The 27,012-nt window shown below is 49.6% G+C and overlaps 10 protein-coding genes across 10 annotated transcripts; 6 read left to right on the top strand and 4 right to left on the bottom strand.

Annotated features, from left to right (window-relative positions):
* Window positions 1-8: 8 nt before the first annotated feature.
* On the bottom strand, window positions 9-2,588 carry TRIVIDRAFT_67250 (glycoside hydrolase family 92 protein; the record flags this gene model as incomplete). Its single annotated transcript, XM_014096760.1, has 1 exon — window positions 9-2,588. One exon carries the CDS (start codon window positions 2,586-2,588, stop codon window positions 9-11), a length of 2,580 nt encoding a protein of 859 aa, XP_013952235.1.
* Window positions 2,589-3,442: 854 nt separating this feature from the next.
* TRIVIDRAFT_172931 (uncharacterized protein) lies at window positions 3,443-4,542 on the bottom strand (the record flags this gene model as incomplete). Its single annotated transcript, XM_014096759.1, has 1 exon — window positions 3,443-4,542. The coding sequence occupies one exon, from the start codon at window positions 4,540-4,542 to the stop codon at window positions 3,520-3,522; it is 1,023 nt and encodes a 340-aa protein (XP_013952234.1).
* A 1,172-nt stretch (window positions 4,543-5,714) lies between these two features.
* TRIVIDRAFT_129603 (uncharacterized protein) lies at window positions 5,715-6,632 on the top strand (the record flags this gene model as incomplete). The annotated part of the gene is made up of 1 exon (XM_014096758.1): window positions 5,715-6,632. A coding segment is annotated over one exon (918 nt), but the record flags the coding sequence as incomplete, so codon positions are not given.
* A 57-nt stretch (window positions 6,633-6,689) lies between these two features.
* Window positions 6,690-7,903, top strand: TRIVIDRAFT_67248 (uncharacterized protein; the record flags this gene model as incomplete). The annotated part of the gene is made up of 4 exons (XM_014096757.1): window positions 6,690-7,034; window positions 7,161-7,285; window positions 7,352-7,662; window positions 7,878-7,903. 4 exons carry the CDS (start codon window positions 6,690-6,692, stop codon window positions 7,901-7,903), a joined length of 807 nt encoding a protein of 268 aa, XP_013952232.1.
* Window positions 7,904-8,427: 524 nt separating this feature from the next.
* TRIVIDRAFT_226151 (ankyrin repeat protein) lies at window positions 8,428-12,591 on the bottom strand (the record flags this gene model as incomplete). The annotated part of the gene is made up of 2 exons (XM_014096971.1): window positions 8,428-12,136; window positions 12,188-12,591. 2 exons carry the CDS (start codon window positions 12,589-12,591, stop codon window positions 8,428-8,430), a joined length of 4,113 nt encoding a protein of 1,370 aa, XP_013952446.1.
* A 2,681-nt stretch (window positions 12,592-15,272) lies between these two features.
* On the top strand, window positions 15,273-17,066 carry TRIVIDRAFT_15200 (Ca2+ transporter; the record flags this gene model as incomplete). The annotated part of the gene is made up of 4 exons (XM_014096539.2): window positions 15,273-15,532; window positions 15,723-15,918; window positions 15,981-16,184; window positions 16,539-17,066. 4 exons carry the CDS (start codon window positions 15,273-15,275, stop codon window positions 17,064-17,066), a joined length of 1,188 nt encoding a protein of 395 aa, XP_013952014.1.
* Window positions 17,067-17,469: 403 nt separating this feature from the next.
* TRIVIDRAFT_182690 (uncharacterized protein) lies at window positions 17,470-18,269 on the top strand (the record flags this gene model as incomplete). The annotated part of the gene is made up of 1 exon (XM_014096756.1): window positions 17,470-18,269. The coding sequence occupies one exon, from the start codon at window positions 17,470-17,472 to the stop codon at window positions 18,178-18,180; it is 711 nt and encodes a 236-aa protein (XP_013952231.1).
* Window positions 18,270-18,828: 559 nt separating this feature from the next.
* On the top strand, window positions 18,829-21,699 carry TRIVIDRAFT_182686 (uncharacterized protein; the record flags this gene model as incomplete). Its single annotated transcript, XM_014096755.1, has 3 exons — window positions 18,829-18,862; window positions 19,177-19,526; window positions 19,588-21,699. 3 exons carry the CDS (start codon window positions 18,829-18,831, stop codon window positions 21,253-21,255), a joined length of 2,052 nt encoding a protein of 683 aa, XP_013952230.1.
* Window positions 20,960-23,513, bottom strand: TRIVIDRAFT_210272 (uncharacterized protein; the record flags this gene model as incomplete). Its single annotated transcript, XM_014096754.1, has 4 exons — window positions 20,960-21,696; window positions 21,753-21,799; window positions 21,927-23,120; window positions 23,180-23,513. 4 exons carry the CDS (start codon window positions 23,511-23,513, stop codon window positions 21,601-21,603), a joined length of 1,671 nt encoding a protein of 556 aa, XP_013952229.1.
* A 997-nt stretch (window positions 23,514-24,510) lies between these two features.
* Window positions 24,511-26,488, top strand: TRIVIDRAFT_45125 (uncharacterized protein; the record flags this gene model as incomplete). Its single annotated transcript, XM_014096753.1, has 2 exons — window positions 24,511-26,362; window positions 26,421-26,488. 2 exons carry the CDS (start codon window positions 24,511-24,513, stop codon window positions 26,486-26,488), a joined length of 1,920 nt encoding a protein of 639 aa, XP_013952228.1.
* Between the last annotated feature and the right edge of the window lie 524 nt (window positions 26,489-27,012).

Genomic DNA, 27,012 nt, shown 5'->3' with positions numbered 1-27,012 from the left:
TATTCAAGTTACACTGTTCCCTCCTGTCCCCAGCTTGTTGGTTCATCGCTCATCTCAAACTCAATCCTGCTCGCCTTTACAATCTGCCCATGCTTCAACGTTGGCCTGTGAACCTTTTCGCCGTCGACCTTTAAACTCTTCACATATGCCTTGCCATCAGAACCCGCTCCTGGCGCCGAGATGACCAGTGTGTGGTCTTTTCCATCATCACCAGGACCAGAAGGCAGCAGAATCTCTACCTCATCAAAGAATGGTGTTGCGACCACATACTCATCACTCGCTGGATTCACGGGATAGAACCCGAGTGCCGACAAGACATACCAGGCGCTCATCTGCCCCAAATCTTCGTTGCCGCTCAGCCCTGAGGCCGTGGCGTTGTAATTCTCCCAGGCAAGCTCACGGATCTGTCGTGCGGCATCGGCAGGATAGCCTATGGCAGAGTACAGATACGGGGCGTGATGCGACGGTTCGTTGCTGTGCATGTTATGGCCTCCCGCGAAATATTCATCCATACGAGCCTTCATGGCTTTCTTCCCGCCTTTAAAAAGCGAGGCTAAGCCGCCTACATCGTGCATCACGTTCAGCGTGTAAATCCACTTGTCTCCTTCAGTCCATCCCCAAGAGTCATTCGCCCACGTCCCGTTTGCATTGCGGGCTTGCATAAACTCCGTCTCTGGGTTCCAGAGCTTCCTGTAATTTTGCGATCGTTCTCGAAGTTCCTTTGCATGCTCGACATCCCCTGCATGTTCAGCTACCACGGCAGCCGCATAGTCGTCGAAGGAATAGTCCAGCGTGCGGCTGGCGGATTCTGCCCACCGATCATTGTCGACCCATCCATGCTCGAGGTAGCTCGTTAACCCAGCTCGACACTCGTATGGAGTACTGGGCTCTCGAGAATAGTATAGAAGGTCGGTGTCGTTTTCAGGAGGCACGTAAGCATCGACATAGACAGCATCCCAAGCTTTTGCCACGTCAAAGTTCTCGAACCCTCTGACGAGTGCGTTTGCAATCACAGCATCAACATGGGTCGCAATCATTTCGTTGTTCTCAATCATGTTATTCCACAACGGCAACCTGCCAGACCAGTCAAATATGCGCAGGAGAGAGCGCATCATGGAATCGACGCGTTCCGGGGCAAAGATGGTGAGCAGCGAATGCTCTGCCCTGTAAGTATCCCAGATTGACCACGACTGGTAATATGAATCGTTTGCCTCGTGAACGCTGTCCGTATAGCCACTATAAAAGCGTCGCAGGCCACCTTCAGATGAAGCGGTGGGTTCGGAATAGTCACTCGGATACTGGAGGGCGTGAAATAAGCCTGTGTAAAAGATGGTCCGGGGATCATGATCTGGGTCGGTTTCGTTGACTCCGGAGATTTTGATCCTCCCTAATCTTTCTAGCCAGGCCGATTTGACATTGTCCACTGTGGTTTCAAATGTTGTTCCGTCCGGTATATCAATATCGAGATTCTTCCTGGCCTGCTCTACACTGACATACGACACTCCAGTTCTCACCTCGACCCTCTTGACTGACTCGTCAAACGTAACATACGCACCAACAAACTTGTCTTCGATATATCTTTTACCCTTGTATAACTTATCCGCACGGCTGACTCCGTAGGAGGTAAAGGGCTCGGAAAAGCGCGACACAAAGTAGAGCCTAAAAGATTCGGGTTTGTCGGGGCCCAACAAATACTCTTGCCGCTGGGAATTACTACCCGACACCTCTTGAGTTTCGGGATCAATCTCGACATGGCCTGTCCAGTTGAGACGACTGGCTTGGATGATGAAATAAGGCTGTCGTGCCTTTGTATCTTGGAAATCGACGCGAAGATGGCCGACATGCGCCGACGCGCTCATTGCTACTTGTATGGAATTCTCATACCTGCTTCCATCAAGATGCTCTGAAGAATTTGCAGACGGACTTTGCACGGCGAATTGATTCTCTGGCTCAAACACATAGTCTCGCCGTCTCACACGGCCATTGGCACCCTCAGTCACATCCTTGTTAGGCACAAAAGCAGCGCCGCCCGGGCATGGAGGACAAGCATCGCCAAGGAGCTCCGACGTCGCCTGTTCAGTAAGATTCCATCCGAATTCGCCTACTGAATCCGCGTCCAGCGTTACTTCATACACGTACGGCGTGCTTCTCTCATCTTCTTTTCTGAATGACAGGCCACGGTGCTGGAATAGCGGTCGAACCTCATCTCCAAGTCCGGGCATAAGCGCCACATGGCCGTTTTCGCCAATCCATATCGCGGGTTGATGCGTTGCCTGGAAGCCGTGCATGCGACGGTCGCGGTCATTGTAGGGGACTTGGGAGATGAAGTTTTCGCGCGTCTGCGGAGTCCATCGCGTCATCCCAAATGGCGGCGATACAGAGGGAATCATGCCACCGAGATCATTAGGATCGTAGCCTCTGGTGCCGATGAGGGGATTGACATATTGCAAGACGCCCGCGTTGGCGTGGTAATCATTGTTTACGGTGTCTGTAGATGACGACGACTCGAATGCGGGGTCCTGATGGGAAGACAGAGCTGCCGTGGTTGAGGCTAGAGAGAGAATGAAGCGTATCGATAGGCGTTTCATTGTTGGATACGAGATATAGTGGTGCGTTTATTGGTGATGATCACATTTGAAAGAAGTGCGATGACCAGAGAGGAACAAGAGAAGAGGAACGAGGAAGCCACAGTCAGCCACTGTTTACATACGACAAAAGAGTGTTTCTCAAATAGCAGGGAGCTGGAATTGGCCACCTGACTGCCAGACAAGGAGCTGTATCATCCAGAAGCCGCCCAAATTGGAGTCGCACGTAATGCTGGCTACAACTCTGGAGTATGAAAAAGTCACCGCCCAAAGTGAAAGTCGTGATATTTATTCCGACTGCATGTCAGCCACTTTTCGGCCCATTCCGGCGGCACCGGCGTCGATCGTCCACTTTTTGCGGGGTACAGCTTGAGATGTATGCATCAGATGATGTGAATGGATGATTTGGCGATTTATTGTTTATTGCCGTGGTGATACAGGCATTGGATTTGTGCCATTGTCTATCTATATGTTCATGGTTGCAGTCTTAGCCAATGCGCAAATATGCCTATACAGGAATACAGTTGATGCTGAGACGCAAAACATGCCAAGACATAGATCCAGCCACAGCTCATCTGGCTAACGACCAAATGAAAAGCCACGCCTGAGAAAGATGTCATCAATAGCGCAAACATTCTCGTATTCACTCGATATTGAGCACCAATATCGGCTGGCGTGGGTATTCCCAACACGAGCATCCCGATGGTCAGCCTTCGACTAACCGGCCATCCCTTCACAAGTAAGCTGGGGGCAGGTATAAAAGAAGTCGAATGACCGCACATATCCTCCTCAAATTGCTACCAGCTCTCATCTTCACACGTTAATTCATCTCACTCATTTCGATCTTCATAAAAAGTCAATCAGACGTTATTTCATCATTCAAGTAGCTACATGATCAATATTTTCATCACTATCATCGTTTTATCTTCTTCACTTAAATGTCAACTTTAATGACAACCTTGCCCTTTGCCTTCTTCTGCTCGACCTTGTCATAAGCTTCCTGGAACTGCTCAAACTCAACCACGCTATCAATCTGGGGTTTCAGTCCGCGCGCATCAATAAAGTCGGCAATCTCCTTCAGGTCCTCGCCCTTGCAGTCCATGAGGAACCAGGTGCTCTTGGCCAGCTTCTTTGTCACGGACTCTGGCTTTAGTTCATCTGGTCCACCGACAACACTCAACAAGGTACCATTCTCCTTGACCGCAGACCAGCATGAAGCCAGAGTCGGTCCACCAAGGCAGTCCAGGATGAGGTCCACCTCACGAGAGGGGTCTTCCTTAGCCCACTCGTCAATGGACTGCTTCTTGTAATCGATGATTTCTGTGGCTCCGGCCTTCTTGGCCGCCTCGATATTTGCGCCACTGCATTGGGCAACGACAGAGCCGGCACCTGCAGCTGCGGCAAACTGAACTGCCCAGGTTCCGACGCTGCCTCCGGCGCCAGTGATCAGGACTCTCAGCTTGCTGTTATAAGCCCTTGCATCGGCATCACCTCGAATGCCGTGCTTGTTGAGAGTTCCTTGAGTAAACACTCCTTGCCACGCAGTCAATGTGCTGAGTGGCGTTGCGGTGGACTCAACCCAGTCGAGCGACTTGGGCTTCAATGCCAGCTCCTCAGTATGAGCAATTGTGTATTCTCGCAGACATCCTGGGAATCTAGCATGAAGACGGAAGTACACTTCATCGCCAGGCTTAAAAGGACTAGACTCTGGTGAAGTAGCGACAATGCCAGCAGCCTCAGTTCCGGGAACACGCTCTCGGTTCGGCGGGAAAATCGATGGGTAGTTGATTTCCCAACCTAGTTCACCGAGGCAAGGTGCTGTGGCTTTGATCTTGATGAGATGGTCATCGGGACCAGAAGGCTTGGGGAGGGGAGTTTGCTGGAGTTTGAGAGTTGTGAGTTTGGGGTCGATCTGATAAACAGCCCGGATAGTGGTTGGGAGGTTCGCAGAAGCCATTTTGACGAATTGATTGGCAGTTGACAACAGGTTTGGCATTATTTAGACACAGGCAATGTGCAGACAAGAGAAAAAGCTTGCTTCAACAAATAGAACTGATTCATCTCATCTGAATCTCCCAGGCATTTTATACTTTTTCCCCGCGCAATCATCCCCATCAATGATGCCTATATTGCGAATCCGGTAACCCCCATCAATGGGTAGCCTTCCCGCCTATCAACCGGGTACCCAATCTTTTCAGCTGCCAAGCATCGAATCGCCGACTCGTCCAGCTTCCAGAGACGGCAGCAAAAACCTTAAAAATACTCTAACCTAAAGTGCAGCCAGGGGCTGGAGAGGCGCCGCCCGGTAAACATGGGCCAGTGAGGAACTTGTTATGACATAGTGTTAGACGATGGGGATTCAGGCACTGCCGGCAATCAAGTAGATCGGGCACCGTTACTGGTATGAGGCTTTTCTCTAATTATACCCACTCCAAAAGGCTACCGCTTACCCTTATTGCCAAGAATGGATACACATAGAGAGCTCTACTGCCTAACAATACAAACCAGATCCCTGCCTTTGTGATTCGGAGCTGCTTCCAGAGTCTTTCGCTCTGCTCCGTGTCCCTCCCGGTCTCCACTACCCCGGATCCGCTACCAAAGTGTCCCAAAGTGGCAGCATATCCCGCCTCGGCAGATGGAAAACTGACTCGAGCGACAGTTTATATCATCTGATGATGCTGCAGATGGATTTGAAGTGAAGCTGCGTATTGTATCCATTTTGGTAAATCACTACATTTCTTATAGAACGTGCAATATGCTGCATCTGCCGTGATTGCAACCGCCCGGTACGAGTGAGGGATTAAAGCTGTCAGCAATCTCACATACGCAAATTCTTGCTGTCTTGACTGTCCATGTTGCACAACCGGCTTCTACTAATCAAAGTTTCAGAATGCTGTCTTACTTGTATCACATCTGCTATTCGCCCTCTTCAAAGTACACCTGAATATCATTAACTAGCTCAGATACATACTATGATGAGCCCTTCATTCACGCCCATATATGGGCAAATTTGCCCACAGGTTCAGGCCACCACCTGATCCCACCTATCAAAGCCCACTCGGACCCTCCATAGCCTCCTCATGAGCTCCGCATCTTCACCAACACGCCTTCTCGGCCCTTCATCTCACCATGCGTCTCATCAACACACAGACCCTCGACCTAGAGGAGTTCTTCGACATCTATGTGCCCGAATATGCCATCCTCTCCCACACGTGGGCCGATGGCGAAATCTCCCTCCAAGAATGGGCCGACCGCAAGAACCGCCGCTTCAAGCCCGGCTATCAGAAGATTATGTGGACCTGCGAAGAAGCCATCAGGGACAATCTGCAATATGTTTGGGTCGACACCAACTGCATTGACAAAACCAGCTCCGCGGAGCTTTCCGAAGCCATCAACTCCATGTTCAAATGGTATCGCCGGGCGCGCATATGCTATGCCTATCTTGAAGATGTGCCACACATGAGTGTCGCGGAATGCGAAGACCAGGGCAGCGCTTTTCGAGCAGCGAAGTGGTTTACCAGAGGTTGGACCCTGCAGGAACTCATTGCACCTCCAGAAGTCAAGTTCTTCTCACAAGATTGGCGACCCATTGGGACAAAAGCCGACCTAGCACTTTGTATTTCTGAAATTACCGGCATCGCATGGACATGCTTGCTAAAGCCCAAATTCTCCAAATCTAATCCACTTCGAGGATATAGCGTTGCTCAACGTCTCTCGTGGGCTTCGCGTAGATCAACAACTCGCATCGAGGACCAAGCCTACTCTTTAATAGGCCTCTTTGACATTACGATGCCGCTTTTATATGGAGAGGGTCACGAGGCATTTACGCGATTCCTGGGGGAGATTATTGGCAAATATCCCGACCACAGCTTCTTCGCCTCGCAACTCCGGTACGTCGACTTTCTTCCGCGATCGCCAAAGGAATTTTGCGACTCCCGCAACGTGGTGATTGGCAACTCGCCCCAGCTACAGAAACATTACACGCCAGTGTCTCACTCGTATCCATTTCAGTTGACAAACACGGGCTTACAGATCACGCTGCCTATTGTGCCTACACTTGTGCCGCATTTTGTGTTCGGTGTTTTGGACTGCTGGGAGTATGACATGGGCAGTACGCAGGCTACCCGTTCGGTGTCGCGGATATGGATTCCTCTAATGCAGAAAGATCACCCTGGCTTAAGACATTATTCACGGCTACTGTGGCCAGAGGTCTTTTGTCCAGTGAGGCTTATCCGCAAACATAGATTTATGCAAGTTGCGCAAGCTAGTGAAGATGAAGAGCATGGCGAACAAGTAACGGCCACCGATCCGGCTTCGCTACTTGACGTCGTCCAGCATGTTGACATTGTATCCATGGACATACACGAGAGTATACTGATCAAAAACCCCTATGCAACTACGGTGAATGCTCCCCGTTGGCAGCCCCGCTTGGCTGGCAGTCCTTTTTTGGTGTGTTTTCCTAGAGGCACGGGGGACTATCGTTTATTAGGTATATATCCCAGCGAAACTGAGGCATATGAGACATCTTGGTCTGCCCATAAACCACCACTACTACCTCTTGTGATGCCACGAAAGATACCACGAAAAAGGAGAATTGACACTACGGGTGATGGAAGCGAGACACCAAACGGCGACGACATACAAAACGAGTTATATGGTGTAGTTGTCGTCTTCAAGAAGAGGAAATGTAAGCCCGCAAGGTGTGTAGCGATTCATTTGGCCAATATACCAGAAACAACCAATGGCTGCACGATATTCCGACCAAGCTGCAAAATCATTCGCGCCTGGAACTCTTCGCAGCAGAAAGACCTGCACCAAGACGACTTTCAAGATATGACTGATATCGATGCCAAGGACAACGTTTTCGTGGCCGTACAAAAGCTTCCCTGCCCTTCAAAAGACAATACAGAGGGATTAGAGCCACGGTTTTTAGGCCTAGTTCAAGTTGTCTTCGATAAAACTGACATGATGGATGAATTGTGCTTATCTTCGAATGGGGGCGTCCGGGCAGCGGAAGGAATCTTACAATATTTCGGCGTCGAGAACTCGGATGAAGAAATCGGGAGCATGAGCATGGGTTTGTAGACAAGTTTCCGCAGATAGGCTGGGGATAGAACACAGGCAATAATTAGGATATAGTTCTCATAAAATCAATGAGAATGTTCACGTTATTAACTACCATTGCTTACTCGTCATTGTCAGGACTCACGGAGCACTGATATTGAAGAGTGATGTGGCCAAAGAAGCGAACAAGTAGTGAATTATCCACAGATAGCTATACAATAAGAACAGCATTTATCTCTGAGCCCATTCAATAAAGGGACAGCCTCTCTTCTATATCGTATTGTTCAGGCCACGAAGCCTAGTTTGACCCTATATGCATTCTTATCCAGTTTCTAGTCTCCCAGCACCCATATTGGTTATCATCGTGCCAACTCGGCCCCTTTTGGTATGATGTTAAACAGGCAGCACAAGTACAATGCTAGAAGTAATTCCAAACTTTCAATATGTAAGAGTGGCAATAAAACACATAAATTACCTAAGAACTCATAACAGGCAGTAGGTAGGTAGCTGCCATAAGATCTCAAGAACAAATAGGTAATCGAAATTTAACATTGACAACCGATTATATTGAGAAGCTGCAATCAGAAGCACTGAAAGAAAACCAATGTTTAGTAAACCAAAAGCATGAGGTAGTGCATAGAGGCGTCACTAAAGGTGCAGGATCGTAGGGGTTTGTGAACTTTTGATATATCAGAACTGTCTAAATCATAAGGTGGACCGTAGCCTAGGTAAATATACATTGGATGACATTAAGAAACAGTATAGCTGACCAAGAAGACTATTCCTCTTCAGAATAAAACTCCCCATCAGAATGCGACTCCCCATCAGAATGCGACTCCCCATCAGAATGCGACTCCCCATCAGAATGCGACTCCCCATCAGAATGCGACTCTACATTAATACGCGACCTTCCATTAAAGTACTCCTCCATCTCATAAAACAGCTCATCAGAGCGAAACACCTTAGCCCAAGTAAGGAAATCCTTGGCGATCCAAAAGGGCTTATCAAACATACGCTCAATGCCCATTATGTGCCTTGCTTCCCTAAAATGTCTACCGGAAGCGAACAAATCTCGGGGAGTGCGGCCGTTGATATCTTTTGTAGAGGTTTGCGCTCCAGCTTTCAAGAGAAGTTTGATAATAATATTCCCTATTCGAATGTTTAATTTCTGAGAATGATCATTAGGTGAAGATGATATTCCGCTGGCCACGGAGTGGAGTGGCGTTTGCTGATATTTATCCAAAGAATTAACATCAGCTTTCCATGCGATGAGGAGTCTGACAAGGACCGTGTTTAAACTCTGCGCAGCGACATGCAGAGGACTTGCGCCATCACAACCTCTGCAGGGGGCATTAGGGTCAATGTTGCATTGAGCTAGCAAATATTTCACAGCTGATACACAGCCTCGTCGTATAGCGAGAGACAAAGGCGTCTCATTGCAGAAATCTTCCGTATGCAACTTATCATAAAGGTTCTCCGCTTTAGGCGTTCGAGATTGCGGATCAACCCCAATTTCTTTAATAAGAAACTGTAACATTTTCTTGATTTCTCTCTTGGCTGTCCAATATGTCGAACTATCTCTTTGAATAACGAGGTGTATTGCACTCCATGTGCAGTTTTCGTCGGCCTCTGGCAGCGAGATATTGGGTTCCTTCAGCATGCGCCTTGCAACGGCTGTTTGAAGGTATAGGAGTGCCATTTGCAATGAGCTGAACCCCCGTTTATTCACCAATTTGGGGTCAATGCTGGGTTGCGTCAAGAGTAGATCGACAGCATCGAGGTGGCCCTCCTCAGCCGCCAAGTGGAGAGGTGTGTTTCCATCCTCGTCCCGACAATTCAAATCAAGGCTCCATTTTGGGTCTAAAAGAAAGTGCATTGCAGGCAGATTTCGACCTCTGCATGCCATGTGGAGAGCTGAGGTTTTCCCAAAACCAACCTTTTCCCGAAACTGAGCAGGCGCAGTGCAACCACGCTGAGCCCAAAGCTCCAAGAATGGCATCAATACTGCGGGACAGGCGCAAAGCTCCTCCCCCACCGGCGTCAATCCGTCGCCATCGTGGATGCGATGGTCGGCCCCTCGTTCAAGCAGCAGCTTCACTAGCTCGGGTCTCCCAGAAGGAATCGCCTGGGCCAAAGGAGAGTATCTCGGATCTGCGGAATTGACGCTTGCACCGCACGTAAGCAGATACTCGGCTACTTCGAGCCAACCCCGTCGCATAGCGGCACCCAGGGGGCTTCCACACGGCTCACAGATGGTATCAACGTGCGCTCCTCTTTTTATAAGCATCTTGACAATAGGAAGATGCCCTCGGTATGCAGCTTCATGAAGTGGAGTCTTACCCAATATATCTGTGCTGTGAATATTCGCATCATTTTTAACTAGCATCTCAACGATAGAGAGGTATCCTTCCCCGGCTGCCATGTGAAGTGGCGTCTTACCCGACGTATCAGTGCCGTGAATATCCGCATCATTTTTAAAAAGCATCTCGACGATAGATAGGTGTCCATTCTCAGCTGCCATGTGAAGTGGCGTCCTACCACATATATCTGTGCTGTGAATACCCGCATCATTTTGAATAAGCATCTCGACGATGGATAGGTGTCCTCCCATAGCGGCTAAGGAAAGAGGGGTTTTTCTATCGTCATCTTTAGCATTTACTTTCGCCTTATTCTTTATGAGCATCTCGACGATGTGGAGGTGTCCATCCTCGGCTGCCTGGTGAAGAGCCGTGCTGCCGCATTCATCTCTGGCATTGACATTCATCTTATTGGTAAGCATCTCAACAATTGGGAGGTGTCCATTGCGAACGGCTAATTGAAGAAGCCTGCCTGATTTGGCGAATTTGTTCTTCAAATATAGCCAAGTGCCTTGTTCTTTGATAATTCGCTGCATGAGAGTTGTCAACCCAAGCCTAGCCGCTATCTCCTCCAGTTTAAATCCTTTATAATAACTCATTCGAGTCCATGCTTTCCATACTTCAGATTTGTTAGAAAAGAAGTCTGGATATTCGTCTAGTACCTTGTTGCCTTGCTCACCGGAACGGCTAAAATGATCGGCCCAATAATATCTTGCGTAGCTGAAAAAGGGCATTGTTTTTTCAATCAAGTATGAGTATTCAGCGTCTGTATTGTTGGAATACGCGTGGTGAAGATAGGCGATGCATGCCGATGCCAATTTCGAGTGCTCTGCTTCAACCTGACATAATGAAAACCAAGGAATGGATTTAGGGTTCGAAAATGGGATTGTCAAAAAATCATAAGCACTTTGGTGCACTAAGGTTACAGTGCCGTTCGCTGTGTTTAGAAAATGGCCGAGGTATGCCAGCTTTCCTCGTAGGGCCGTTGCTCTATCTAGGAACTCGGTTGGTTGGATCCCTAGAGCTGCAGCAAGTTCATCAAGTTCGAGTGGTTGAAATGCAAATGTACACCATCGGAGGATCTCTAAGCTTGAACTTCGGCGGGTTGGTTCGATCTGTTCAAGGATTCTTTGGTATAGAGCATCCAGTCCCTGTGGAAGTTGTTCTAGGCTCTCTTCCACCTCAGATACCTCCATGGTTTGCAGATCCTTAACAACGAAGCTGACCCATAGATAGGTACCAGCAGATTTATCCTTGAGGACTTCCTTAACATAGTTTGACAGCGTATCCGGGTAATCCTTGCTTCTGGATAACTCCGCAACGCGCGTCGAGATGTACTGGTCTAGCCCATCACTGACTTCTGTCTTTGCATCTGGATCTAGCCGAATTCTCGAAAATTGGCCTAATGAATGTTTAATACATTGAGGATACTCCCGACTTAGAATTATCATTTTCAGTCGAGGTGACATGCTTGTGATTTTGCTGAGTTTTATGAGCAGGGGCTCTAGTGATTTTGGGTCACACTCGTCCAACCCATCAATAATGCAAGTCACTTGTGAGATTCTGAGACTGTTTACCATATTGAGGAAATATTTCCAAAGGGCTTCAAAGGATTTCTGCTCAAATAATTGATCCTTCTGAATTTGATACGTCGGAAGGATATGCTGTAGAAATTCCTGTTTTCGCTGCACTAGTTGGAAAAGAAGTCCCCTGAGGATAGCAACAGCGTTATTTCTAGTACTTTCTTTCGCATCGCAGAAAAAATAGGTTGAATAGTGACTTTCCTCATCGTCGTGGGAGCGAAAACAGCTTGAGAGGTACTCCGTAAGGTAAATCGAAAGCATAGTTTTGCCAAGCCCAGGGCCACCTGATACCCAGAGCAATCCACCATCCGATGCTCTCCATTCGATAAAATCTTTCTTCTGGGTAATCCAGTCGCAAGTGCCATATACTAGCTCTCCTTTGGAAGTGATAAGTCTGGCGCGATCAATAGCGGGGTCCGTGATGAAGAGAGCCCGAAGACATTTCTCAGAGTCTGTGCCGGAGTCAACGGCTTGTGCCATGGTGTTGGTTGTAGCCTTAATCGAATCACTTCCAGCTTCATTACTTCTATTGGCTGTCAAGTTGTAACTAACAACACAGATTAATGAGTTATTATCACATCAAGAGTCTTTTACTTACAGATTGATGTAGGTGTTGAGTATGGTGTACTCTTGATCCAGCGAAATAAATAGACTCTCAACATTTTCGTCTTCTTTCAGACTGATGATAGCTTTCCATGTCTTTTCTCTTAGCGGGTCATTACGATCGAACGCGAGTTTCTGCAGAAGACTTCGCAATGATTCTACATGACTTTCGCACCGAGCTAATATCATCCGAATGTCATCAGTTTGCAAGGCATTTGTGCTTTGTATTTGTTTGCTAAGAGAAACAAAGCTTTCGAGGCGTCCAATTTGTCGTCGCGTTTGGTCCGGAGCATCTTGGATCTGATCAACCACGGATTTGACCAGTTTGATAGTCTTGAACAACACTTCGGCAAATTGTTCAGAAGCAGCCGCAACGCCAATGATCTCAGCACCAGACATGTTAAAGAATGGGTGGCCTGGGTGAAAAAAAAAATTAAGTGCTTTCGAAGAATCTATTGTAAAACTCTGAAAGGGAAGCTTTCTATATATCAATGCGAATGAGCCGCGATAGAGCGAACAGAGCAGATACGTGTTGTTGTTGGATTGGTTCAACTCCGCAACAACACATCATCGGTTACACAAGACGTTTTAATCGCTCACCCTTAACAACCCCATTCCTCAATTGGCTGTATCTACGAAACTCATGCTGATGCTCCGAATTTCGGATGCGCCACGTAGTGCAGGGGCAGAAATACATTGACAAGAGTAATTCGATGTTTTGACCACCATTGAGAATTTGGTCACCCTCCCTCTCTATGGCTAGGGGTCTTACAAGCATCGATCCCCTACAACACGATGAGTGAAGGGGCAAAATTACTACGATACGGACAGGTATGACTTGCTTGATTGCTTGCTTCTCTAGATGTGATGCTGGTGTTGATGTGATGCTGATGTTGATGTTAGGAAGTAGATTCCAACTTATAGGGTAGGATTGACTACATGTACATTTAACATGTCTCGGCGCTTGTGGTTGGGGGACAATACTTACATGTACATGTACCTAGCAGACGCACTTATCGTCCGATTTTAATTAAGACAATTAGATCGAAAAGAATACGGAGTAATAACCAACATGTTATGCCTTCGCACTTGAAATCCGACTCCGTCCTGATTTATATATAATAAATTTACTGAGCCGTCAAGTTATTGCTTTGAACGATAGTAACGTTATAGAAATAGAATATTATGGGTTTGAGTGCCTATTTATCGGCACCAGGACTCCGTCTTCCGTAGCATCATGCTCATTGTCAATACTACTTCAAGGGTAGGTAGACCTACGTGGCTAGAGATCTCGCTTGCAGCCCCAAGTGCAGGGTCTTGGACCGATCTCCAAGAAAAGACCAGTGCTGTGGGGAAGAGCTGCAAAACCCCTGAAAAGGGTGCACGGATTCCCACTTGATGTGCCTCCGTGATGGTACTCGTATATAGTCTAGATGCCAGACTAGAAAGGAAATAAAGAAGTATAAGATGGTTGAGTAATTGGTTGTCTCTTGTTTGAGAAGCACGGCTTCATCTCTTGTCCAGCCTCCGTACAGCACGAACGGAAACACCAAAAAGTGCTCGCAACCCCGGGCTTCTTCAGCACACCGGTTCTCCGCCAATGCCTTATGCGCATCGCCGGTCGTCACCGCTAAACTGCGGCGCCAAGATATTTAGAATCAGGATGAATCGGCAGCCATTTCGCATCAAATATTGCAGTCGGGGGATTTCGACGCCGCTAAGATTGGCAGACCCCATCGCCCACGTAATGGCATGCAAAGGACATGGAGCGGCTTTTTTTACACCCTCTCTACCCGTAGGCACATGTATGTTCACATCCACCGGCTTGCATTTGGCTAAACGCCACGGGAGGCCGCACCGATACCCTTTTGTGATTAACATGTCAGATCGCCTTGAGAGTTTATGAAGCATAGTTCCATGCATGTAGGTATATGGCTCAGTCCATTTCGTCATGACTGAGCTTGTTCTCTCTCTGGAGACGAATTGAGCAGTATCCCAAAGAGGAAGCTATCGATCAATCCCTCCAAAAGGACCAATTGAAGGCTTGATGCATCATCATCGTTCAAAACTCAACTACCTCTCAGCTACGGTGCATCGTCGTCATCCTGTTCCGGTAGGCACGTACGCATACACACCCCCTACTACTACTTCTTCATCCCGCAGCCCTGTAACGGGGGTTTGCAGCAACTTGTACGGAGTAGATTGACGGCAACAATGCGCTGACTTGCAACTTTGCCCGTTTCCAGCTAGTCTCACAGCTGCAATGCCGGGACTGGAGCCTCATTCACCAACTAGCCGCTGAAAGTTGCAGTAGTCTCATCAGAAACACTCAACGAAATGAAGCGCGCCTCTCCCTAATTTTCTCTCTTCTCTTCGCCGTCCTCGCTACTTGCGCCTTTTATTTTTATTTAGCCTTTTCTCCTCATCGATGCCATCAGCTCGTTCGTCATTGCTCACCCGTCAGCAGCCTCTCAGCGTGAGAGATTTGTTTTGCCTGCCCTCTGCTGCTTCTCCCCCGAAAACCCGAAACCTCACGATGCCACCAGACCAGACCACTGATATTCTTACCCTGCAACTTTGGCTCCCCCGAATAAGTGGCGCCAGGTCCCGGATCCCCGTTCAAAGGGTGGGCCTCTGTCTTGGGCTTCATTTAGCCCCTGTTTCCTCTTCTTTTTTTCCCGTTTGCCCCCTATGCATATGACCAGCTTCTTCTTCTTCTTCGCCGGCATGACGATGGCCTGCCCCCAGTCTTGCTATCCCTCTTCATCGTGAGATTCGCCGCTTCTGCTTCCCACAAGCGGTCGCGTGCGCCTGACGCAGTTTGACCATTTTTCGCTCTTTTTTCTTTTCTTCTTCTCTTCCCTTGTTAAACACCACACCACGACATTTACTTCATTATTTCATTTCACGTCCATTCCAAGGTACAGACAGATTCCACACGTGCTCCCTGCCTGCTTCCCACAGCCCACCTTGTACGACCCGACGTAGATAAAGTCTGGTAGTACGAATAATTCGTATCTTTTGATTCTCGACAAGACCCGCGGCCTGGCTGGAGCGGCAGAGCCTGGTCCGATACCTAGATGGCTCTGATTGTGGATATTGTGCGATCGGTCTTGTGCACTTCATGGCTTAACCTTTTGCTTGTCTTTGTGCCCATCGGCTATGTGGCCTATTTTGTCAACATCAATTCTACCCTCATCTTCATCTTCAACGCTCTCGCTATTGTGCCTTTATCTTCCCTACTTACGGATGTCACGGAGAAGATTGCCAGCGATGCCGGCGACACGGTTGGCGCTATTCTCAACATCAGCCTCGGCAACCTCGTCGAGCTGATCTTATTGTGAGTCGAACACCTTTGTTGTTCTCTTCGTTGAAGCTTGATATGTTCCAGCTTCCTCCGTCATTGCCCCTCCATGCTAACCTGAGTCATCTGCTTATAGTATGTAAGTCGAACCAACCTCACGCGAGCAACAACGATGCCGGCGATCCGGCCTGCCATTATACATTACCCGCGATACTAACTCGACCAGTGTTGCCCTTAAGAATGACCAGATCCGCGTCGTCCAGGCGTCTATTCTCGGATCTATCCTTGTAAACTTGCTTCTGATTCTCGGGTCTGCGCTTCTTACAACAAAGCTTCCTGACCAGGAGTTTATGCACGATGCTGCTGGCACGCAACTTCTCGGATCCCTTCTCTTTGTATCGGTCTTTACCTTTCTTATGCCTGTAAGCTATCGCCGCTCTCGCCTGCTGCTATGCCAGAGTACACGTGCTGATACCTTATATAGACTGCTTTCGACCACACCTTCAAAGGAACCGAGGGCGCCGAGAGCATGAGTCTCAAGATGAGCAGGATATCTGCCGTCATGATTCTGCTCATTTACATCCTATACTTCTTCCACGAAATCAAGTCTCGAACCCCACCCCACGACGTCGAAGCCATACCCCACGATGAAGAAAACGACGATGCCACGCTATTCGACCACGACCACGTCCCTCTGCGGCCCATGCCCCTCTCTTCAGATGCGCTAAATGGCTCTCAAGCCGCTCCCCGAACCGTTCGATTTGTCGACGTCAGCCCTACATCGGAACATGCGCCTCTCAAGGAGGGCGAGCGGGACAGCTTGGACGGATTGGATCCTGCCGACAGTGGATTGGACAATGAGGACTACCTAGAGAATGGAGAGCCCAAGGAAGAACCCAGTGAAAGTCTTCTCCAATCGTCTCGACGAGGCAAGACGCGGGCTCGCTCGCTATCGCTTGGCTCAAGCAGGGGAGCGATGAGCGAGACATCAGAGGGAGGAGACCGGACAGAGCTGATGGCGCCCTATCTTACGACGAGGCAGATCCTCCGAGACAGCCACGTCAATCTCGACCGCATTGTTGCCAAACCGAAACATGTCTCGTTCGGAGCCAGGACGGATCGCATCATCTCCTATGTGATGCTCATCCTGACCTCGACCTTCATGTCCGTCTCGGCCGAGTTTCTGGCCAGCGCCATCGACGATGTGATTCGCCAGGGTCATCTTTCCGAGTCTCTGATTGGTCTCATCATCATGCCCATCGTCGGCAACGTCGCCGAATACGCAACTGTGGTTGTTGTCGCTGCCAGAGACAACATGGGACTTGCGCTGGCAGTTTCAGTTGGCTCATCTATCCAAATTGCGCTTTGCGTGACTCCTTTGACGGTCATTGCGGGCTGGATCATGGACCGTCCGCTGATGCTGACATTCAATCTCTTTGAGATTGCCACTCTGTTTGGATCGGTTCTGTTGGTGAACTTTTTGATTCTTGGTGAGGGAGTGAGTGGCCCGCTGCGATCCAGTGGCCTGAAGGGCGGATTAATGTGTGCATGCTATGTGATAATCGGGTGAGTCTGAATCTGAACCCGTATCTGTCGATAACTCGTATGGACACCATTTTGCTGACATTTGATACAGACTTGGAGCTTATCTGTCTCCCTAACACAGATGGAATTAATGCACGTATTTTGTATACATAGAATTTCTGCATTCTGCGTTAAAAGCGGTACCAAATAATTAGACATGCATCTAATAGAACTAATCATAATGAACAAATTCAAGAAGAGCTTCCCCAATATTTGGTGGCGGCAGCTTTCTCCATGACAATTGCGTGCCTTACATAATCACATATCTTGCTACGGAGCTTTTAGTGTTGCCTAACTTCAACTCACAACTGTAAACTTGATCATGTTGCAATACAGTATTAAGGTCACATAGTTGATCTCCTTTCCCCTCTTTTCTCGATTACACGGTCATGCGGCGTGAGAGGGATGGCTCAGACGATGAGGATATTCCGCTGCATCACAAACGCCCGTTTGGCGCTGGGCTGAAGCGCAAGAAGATTGAGTTTGTCAAAGCCACAGATGCCGACGCAAGCAACACGATCAAGAACCTGGGCAAAGAGACTGCGTCTATCGGAGATGTCTACGCCAGCATAGTCTTGGGCAGTAGCTCTAGGGAATCTTCATCTAAACTAGAAGTCACCAGCGATGAAAAGGACAACCAAAAGGAGGATGCTACTGAAAAAGAGTTGGAACCGCCAATATGTCCCGTCTGCTCTCTCCCCATCACAACGACGCTGCAGCAACACGAGGCCTCGCTTGCCCATCAAGTCAGCCTGGAGCACTCCCATCCTCCATCTGCACTAGATCGATCGCGCATGGGTTTGCGAGCCCTGGAGTCTCAGGGCTGGGACCCCGATTCCCGTCTTGGCCTGGGCCGAGACGGCGAGGGCACCCGGTTCCCGATCAAGGCGACCCGGAAAGAGGATACGCTGGGGCTTGGAGCTACCCGTGCGCAGCCCAAGCAGGAAGTGAAAGAGAAGCCTCGGGCTCTGACAGGCAAGGAAATGCGAGCACTGGCGGACAAGGAGAGAAGAAAGGGGGAGAGGCTGCAGGCTGAGCTGTATGGACGGGTGGATGTGGAGAAGTATCTCAGGGGGAATGGAGGTGAAGATGGCTTATGAGAGCTGCAAAAAGAGACGAATAATACGAATAATACTCCATAGATGGGTATAGATGTGGTTGGAGGAAACAAATCAAGTTGCAGCATGGTCGTGTGATGTTGACCATGCCCATACATGCCCGTACATGCCCGTACATGCCTGTATCCATGCCCCCTGGCATTTTCACTGAACCACCACTCAAAGAGTGGGTGGCATGATTCCATATCGAGCTCCGAGACCCTTGGAGTCGCTAAAGGGAATAAAGATGAATCCTTCAGCGCAGCGTCCTAGTGACCTCATCGCCCCGCGGCTCTGGACCAGCCACCGCTAGCGCTAAAGTTAGGGGCCAGGCACTAATGGCCGAGCCTGAAGCAGCCTGGGGTCGCCCAGAGTTTCAGCCTGTGCGCACCAACCCCGCCAAAACCGACCTTCCTCTCAGCTTTGGTGATGCTTCACAAAGCAAACTTGGTCTCCCTCAGCCTCGACCGCATTTGAGCTCCCAGCTGTTACGCACGCCTCTGATTTGTGCGCCACCAAGAGAAGCTACTATTTGTACTCGAGTACATTGTCGCAAGCCAATCCTCCGCCTATTTCTCTTTGTCTCTCCAGCCTGTCCTTGACTTTTGGCCATCACCGCCTGACGGGACAGCTCCGTTGAACTCCGTCACAATGGGGTTGTCCGTCCTCGAGGAGCAGCACAATGGTACGATCTCAAATGTTGTACTGTACAAAACGGCCTGTATCGCATTGCTGACACGGATTATAGTTATTCTGCAAGAAATCAAAAACATCACGCAGAACGATGTACGAGACCGCCTGCCCCTGTTTATCCCTTACCGATCGACCGCGATACTGACCTCTCGCAGTGGAAATGCTTGGTAGTGGACGAGACCTCTAAGAAGATTGTCGATAATGTTGTCAAGTCGGACGATATCCTCAACAGCAATATTGCTAGTCAGTCATGCCCCCGTCGCCTGCTGTTGTGAGGCTCGCCATACTGACAAGACCGTTCTGCAGCCATCGAGCTCATCGAAGCTCGTCGCGAGCCCAACCCCGAGATGGACGCCATCTACCTCCTCTCCCCCGAACCGCACATTGTCGAATGCCTCTTGGCCGACTTCCAGGTCCGGCGCTACCGAAGAGGATTTCTGGTATGGACGAACCTGCTGGACCCGGCGCTGCGAAGAAAAATCGACGAGTTTCCCGGCGTGCGTCAGCTGCGCGCGAGTTCTCGGACGCTCTTTGTCGACTTTTACCCTCGAGAAACCCACTTGGTGACGTTTCGAGACCCCTGGAGCTTCCCGATGCTCTATCACCCGGCGTGTAATGCTCTCGTCCCGAAGCATATGCAGCTCCTTGCGCAAAGAGTAAGCTTGGATCGGTCATGGTATGCACTATAGAGCGAGGACACTGATGATGCGTGGTCAGATTGCGGGAATATGCATTACTCTAGGAGAGTATCCAAAGGTAAGATACTACCGGCCGAAGAATGCCATTCACGAGGCTTCCGTCTTGTGCACACACCTGGCGAGATTCGTACAAGAAGAACTAGACGGCTATGCCCAATGGGACTCCAACTTCCCGCCTCCATCAACCAGGCCACAGTCAACCCTGCTTATTACAGACCGATCGATGGACCTGATGGCACCGCTGGTACACGAATTCACCTACCAAGCCATGGCGCACGATCTGCTCCCCATCAAGGACGGCGACAAGGTTACTTTTCATACGACGATCAACGAAGGAACGCCTGATGCACAGGAGAAGGATATGGAGCTGGCCGAAAAGGACAAGATTTGGGTCGAAAACCGCCATCGTCACATGAAGGACACAATCGACAAGCTCATGGGTGATTTCCAGAGGTTTTTGGACCAGAATCCCCATTTCACAAAGGAAAATCCCGATACGACGAGTCTGAGCGCCATTCGAGACATGATGGCTGGGTTGCCCCAGTTCCAGGAGATGAAGGAAGCCTATTCTTTACATCTCACCATGGCCCAGGAGTGCATGAATATTTTCCAGCATCATAAATTGTCTGACACTGCAGCGATTGAGCAGACCCTGGCCACAGGACTGGATGAGGATTACAAGAAGCCGAAAAATATCCTGGATTCAGTAGCTCGATTGTTGGATGACGATGCGGTATCTCCTGGAGACCGGCTCCGACTAATTACGCTATATGCGTTATACCGTGACGGCATGATTTTGGATGATATCAAAAAATTGCTCGCGCACTCAGGTCTGCCCATTCAAGACACGGAAACTCTTATCAATCTTGAACACATTGGAGCGAGACCCATCAAACAGTTAAAGGAACAACGGCAGGCAATTCCTCCACTTTTCCCCCCTGATAATAAGAATTCGCAAGAAGAGGACGATTACACTCTTTCCCGTTTTGAGCCCGTTCTAAAACAGGTCCTGGACGGACTGACTAAAGGAACTCTGGATCAAACCCTTTTCCCGTACGTCAAGCCACCACTGGATCCCAACGAAGACATTGTTGCGGCTCAAGCAGGATCTCTTCGTGCTGCTGGACGACCAAACTGGGCAGCGGCAGGTCGACGACCACCCGAAAATCGCCAGAGACTGATTATCTTCATGGCTGGCGGCGCTACATACAGCGAAAGCAGGACATGCTACGAAGTTGGCAACGAGCGAAGCCGTGACATTATTCTGGCGACTTCACACATGCTCACCCCCCAGCTCTTCCTTCGCCAAGTTGGAGATCTGAGCCGCGACAAACGACAGTTGGATCTTCCCATTGAGCGCAAGAAACATGCACCCGCACATCTCTTCGAGCGTCCAGCGCCGCCACCTCAGCCTGTCCAGGCCCGACCACCGCAACAACAGCCCATGGCTCCCGGAGCACCTCGACCTGGTGCTGCTCCGCATCAACAGATGGCTCGCCCAGGTGGTCTCCCGAGTCGGCCAACTCCTAGTGGTGCTTCCAGCGCCGGCTCCGTGCCAACACAAGCCATGGCGAACATGCACATCAACTCAAGCGGACACAGGCCTACGACCTCGAACAGCTCATACGACGACGGAAAAGCACACAAGGAGAAGAAGAAGAGGAATTTCTTGGGCCTAAAGAAATAGGGTTCTTTTCGAGAGAGGTCTTTTTCTTCCAGCTCCACGGCGTCAGGCGGCGGGAACAAGATCAAGAAGCTGCAAGCTTGAATTTATCTTTTGAGAAAGAAAGGTATCTATTTATTGATGGCAGAAGAATACTTGTTTTTCATTTTCACTACGAGGAGACGTCTTTTTTTGTACTCGTATTTTTCTTTTCTTTTCTTTTCTTTTTTCCTTTTTTGTCCAAAACTTTTGGGTACTACATTTTTCTGTTTCCCTAAAAGCGTGGCGTGGAGAATTGAGATTGAGCGATAGTGTTATTTGTGGGGGGGCGAATGAATGAATCCATGTATGGCTGAGATGTCTTAATATTCATGAGGCGAAGTGAGAGGTAGTAGAAGCACTATAATTCTTATTTTTCTTCTTCTTCTTAAGGTATACGGTGGTGGAGGTAATAAATTGCATTGTCTTAAGAACAGTGAATATCCATGTCTTATGCTAAAATGTGAGATGATGGTATATACCAAATGAAGAGGCCCCTCCCCGCTCTGCGATACGAAAACAGATATACCTGATGAAGAACATAACAAAACTCCTTGCAAACCATCAAAAACGTATCTCAACCGCCTTCTTCGCCTGATTAACTCTCTCCTGGGTCCTCTTTACCCGCTCCAGGTCCATATTGCGCCTCCACTTACAGTTCGCCGCAAACTCGCACGACGTGCACTTGAACGACTCCTCGATCGTCACACCAGCAGGCCTCCTCTCGCCGCGCCACCAGCTCATGTCCCCAGCAAGATAGGCATCCAAAGCCTGCGGTGAAACAGGAAAGTCATGCGTCGTAAGTTCGCGGCCGTCATCCCGGAAGACGTACTGTACACGGAGTATAGGACCAACCGAATCCGCGCCGCGGGGGAAAGTGAGCCGAATTTCGTCCCTAACGAGGGTGACGAGTTCGCGGAGGGTTCCGTATTTGAGGAGGTCGGGGACACCGGGGGATAAGGGTTCAGGTACGACGGTGCTGTTGTCATCTTGGACGTCTTTTCCTTTGGCGGAGCTCCTCGGTAGTTCAGCGTATTCTTCTGCAGAACTGGTCGGGGTATCGAAGAAGATTTCGTCGTGGAGCTCTCCTAGTTGCGACATGAATGTGTCCGAGAAGCGTTCGTCGGGATCCAGCCCGTATCGCCGAAACACTTTGAAGAAGTCTAGCTTGCCAGCAGCCATGTTGGACAGGAAGCGGTGGTACAGCAGCAATTGAATCTTTGCGGGGCGAATCGCAGCTGCTGATATAGGTTTCTCAGTACCCCGTGTTTTGACATCCGAAAGATAAACCCGGCGGTCATTGCCCTTGGATTTGCTGGGCTTGATGGGTGGGAAGTAGTCAGATATTGTTGGCTGGCGCTGACTGACGAGCTCTTCCTCAAACTCTGGATTAGGGTTGTCGTAGCTCAGAGCATCAATAACACCGTTGACGAGGTTGCCGTCCACCGTGCCCCAAACCTCTAGTTCCCTAGTCAAGCCCGTATCCCGCAGCGTTCTTAACCCCTGGACTACGTTCCATAGTCTCAGTCCAAATCCGTCCTCTTTGTGCAAGATCTCAATCTTGACCGTTGTATGGACCTCGTCTTCAAGCTTCTTATGCACTTTGGACCCTTGCTGCATCGCCGGTGTTCGAGTTTTCCGCCCACCAGGCAGCCGTGTGAGTGTATACCAGTACTGAAGCTCGCACCATGCTCCGGCAGTCAGGTCGCTCACTGTTAGCGGCCTCCTTGGGTATGAGCGAAACCTCTTTAATGGAGACCGATCGTCCTCGAATTCAGCCTCATCATCGTCACTAATTTCTGTTGGCGGTGGTGACTGAATGGGCTCAATAGCTTGTAGGGCATTGGTTACTGTATCGAAATTTAAATGCTTGTCCAAGAAAGGGTGAGGGTATCGTATTCTCACTCACGATCGGGATATGCGACGGTCTCACTGACTGGGGAAGGAGATGAGATGGTCCGTTTTTGATCCGTCGTTGATGTCGATGTCTCTACTTTTGTGACAAAGCCATTTGACGGTGATGCATCGCTGCGGTAGACATATGTCTGGGACGTCTTGACCTCTCTCGAGGCTTCAAAACTTGAATTTGTCTTCTTGGCAGTGCTTGAAGCTGTGACAAGAGCTACAGGATCCGTCGACTGCTTGAGCGGCGGCGAGTGATTGGAAGCAAGTTGAATCAAAAGCTCTTCATCGTCGGATTCAAAGTCGTAGCCAAACTCATCGTCGCTGGTTTGCACGGCCATGATTATCGCCGCAAACGGGTCATGGCGGTGTTCTCGCCATGCGTGAATGCGATGGCGGGGTGAATGAACGTGCCTATTGAAGCTGGCCAGCGGCTGGAGATGCACCAAAGCAACGCGGAGTCACGTGAGCCAGGCATCTCTTCAGTGCTGGACAAGTTGGGAATATCTCCGACGTCTGCCTAGAAATAGAAAGATGGGAGCATTGATGGATTGATTGAGTATAGTGTGGCTATTGCTGATTTAGTCATGATTATAGTGATAATTTTAACCATATTCGTTGATGTTGTAGCGGCTGGTGGTAATTGGATGATTACAACCCACCTACTCATTTCATGTAAGTGGGCACACAACATATTACATTAGGTACCTATGGTGCTTCGAGTAAGACAACCCAGACAGATACGTGTATCTCTTACCGCAAGGACGATAGCATCTGTCTCTTCAATTCGCGGAATAATGCTCTCTCTCTCGTGTTCCCCCAGCCTAGCAGCAAGCAATACGATGCGACTTCGTATATGCACACGTTAGTTTGCACCTGTCACTGGTGTTTTCGGCGTAGCTTAGCCTCTTCTACCCCAAGACGGCAAGTGGGCGCAACTCCAGCGACGCAATTCAGTGACTGCATCTGACTAAGCAACGGATGCGACCGTGGGTGGATGAACAGCTGGCTACCTACGCGGGTACAAGCTCCTGAAGTGAAGCTGCGCCTCCCGACTTCGAATTCGCCAATCTGCCGTTCCAGACCCGCGGCATTCCTGCATCGTCCATTGCTGCGTCAGTGGAAGAAGCTCTATCGCTCGCCTGCATTCTGACGTCAATTGCGAGCAGACGCCTGGAGCACGCCTGGCTGCGTCACCCCTCGACCGCTAAGCCCCCCCGAATTGGCCTGAGCTCCGAGGCGATAGACTAGACAGTTGCGTTGCCTTGCGCTGCGAAACGAACACCTCACCCTCTTCGACTTCGACAAACCTGCGTGGCATGATATAGCCCTCACACAATGTATCTGCGAAATAGTGCGCCCACGGCGCTTCTGGCGCTGCTCGCGCCGCTGGCATCTGCCTTCTATCTGCCCGGAATGGCTCCAGCCTCATACGAGCCCGGCATGAAGGTCCCTCTATTCGTCAACAGCATCAAGCCCGTAGCGGCGCCGCAAGATGCTCGATTACACTCGGTCGTGTCGTACGATTACTACCATCCCTTCTTTCAATTCTGCAAGCCCGATGGCGGACCGCAGTATGTGCCGGAGAGTCTGGGCAGCATCCTGTTTGGCGACAGGATAATGACCTCCGCCTTCGACCTCAGGATGAAGCACAACGAAACATGCAAGGCGCTCTGCTCTGTAAAATACCAGGAGAAGTCGGTTGATTTTGTGTCGGAGAGGATTGAACAGGGCTACAGCCTGAATTGGCTTGTCGATGGTCTTCCTGCTGGCCAGCAGATCCAGGACCAGCTGACGGGCACAACATTCTACAGCCCTGGGTTTTTACTGGGACAGGACGATGAAGCTGGAAACATCCTCTTCAACAACCACTACGACATTTGGGTGGAATACCACGAAGTTGGCGGAAACGCGAATCAGCTCCGAGTTGTCGGTGTCGTTGTCCAGCCCACCTCCAAAAAGTACGATGGGGAGGCTGATTGTGGCGACAACTACCCGTCGCTCGTCTTTGCCAAGGGCTCGGGACCACAGGAGGTCAAATTCAGCTACAGTGTCTACTGGATCAAGTCACCTACCGCTTGGGCTACCCGCTGGGACAAGTACCTGCACGTCTTTGATCCCAAGATCCACTGGTTCTGGCTTGTCGACACCGCCATCATCGTCGTCATCCTCGTTCTCACCGTCATGTCCATCCTGATCCGAACTCTGAAGAAGGACATTGCGCGTTACAACCGCCTTGATCAGATCAACTTGGATGACCTGAGCGGAACCTCGGTGCTCGAGGACGGTGTCCAGGAAGACTCGGGCTGGAAGCTGGTCCACGGCGACGTCTTCCGAACTCCATCGCGCCCACTGCTGCTGTCCATCCTTTTGGGCAACGGAGCTCAGCTCTTCGTCATGACTGGATTTACCATTGTTTTTGCACTTCTGGGTTTCTTGTCGCCTTCTAACCGTGGCTCCCTGGGCACCATCATGATCATTCTCTACACTGTTCTCGGCATTGTTGGAGGATACACTTCGGCTAGAGCGTACAAGGCCATGCAGGGTGAGCAGTGGAAGCTCAACATTGCCTTGACTCCTCTGCTGGTCCCCGGTATCGTCTTCTCCGCCTTCTTCCTGCTGGATCTATTCCTGTGGGCCAAGGAGTCTTCCGGCGCCGTGCCCTTTACCACAATGCTGGTCATCATCGGCATTTGGTTCGTCATCTCAATTCCCCTCTCATTTACGGGCTCTTGGCTTGGCTTCAAGGCCGCTCAGATTGAAAACCCCGTCCGCACCAACCAGATTCCTCGCCAGATCCCCCCCGTCACCACGTACCTCCAGCCCATCCCCAGCATGCTCATTGTTGGTCTTTTGCCCTTTGGCGCCATCTTTGTCGAGTTGTACTTTATCATGAGCTCCATCTGGTTCAGCCGCATCTACTACATGTTTGGTTTCCTGTTCCTCTGCTACGGCCTTATGATTGCCGTCTGCGGTGCAGTTACCATTCTGATGACATACTTCCTCCTGTGTGCCGAGAACTACAACTGGCAGTGGAGGTCTTTCCTGGCAGCGGGCATGAGCGGTGGCTACGTCTTCCTCAACTGCCTCCTCTATCTGGTCACCAAAGTCAAGCTTGGCGGCCTTGCGGGAACAGTCCTGTACATTGGCTACAGTGCCCTGATTTCCTTCTTGTTCTTTATTCTTTCCGGTATGTGTTCAATCGTCTTCCCTGTCTCATAGCGACAATGTCTAACGTGTGAAACTAGGCACCATCGGCTACTTCGCCTCCTGGTGGTTCGTAAGAAAGATTTACTCTTCCATCAAGATTGACTAAAACAAAAGGAGTGTGGTTACGCGCGTGGCTGCGATTTGTTTCGGTTTGACACCATCGCGGCTCAGAAAAAAAAGGGGGATCTTTGAAAACTACCTAGCAAACTTGTAAAGTACATGTACGACCATGGTGTGTACGGCGGTATCACTGTGACGGGGAGGGGGCAAAACGCAGCGATTCCCCCCTTTTTTTGCACATTTAAGTCACCGATTTTTTATTTATATTTTTAGGTGCAATTATGGAGGGGATGAGACTGGGACAGGCGGAAAAGAGCGTTGCGGGATAGACATGTTAAATTGAAGACTTTTTTTGCAACTTGTGTGAGATCAATTTGGCTATCTGGATATAATCCCTAGCCCCTTGCCTAAGATTCTTCTGGTTGAATTAAGTTGTATAGCTCGCACTGATTCCCTGTAGTAATATGAATAGAATAATAGTTTTATGGATGGTCTTGTTAAATGCTTCGCTCTATTGAACCCGTTTGTTCCAAATAACTCGCTGCTATTATCAATGCCCTTCAGTTGAAT

The sequence above is a fragment of the Trichoderma virens genome (assembly GCF_000170995.1).
Source record: "Trichoderma virens Gv29-8 chromosome Unknown TRIVIscaffold_87, whole genome shotgun sequence".
Taxonomy (NCBI): domain Eukaryota; kingdom Fungi; phylum Ascomycota; class Sordariomycetes; order Hypocreales; family Hypocreaceae; genus Trichoderma; species Trichoderma virens.
Note: the sequence above shows the minus strand (reverse complement) of the source record. Positions and strands in the feature narration are given on the sequence as shown.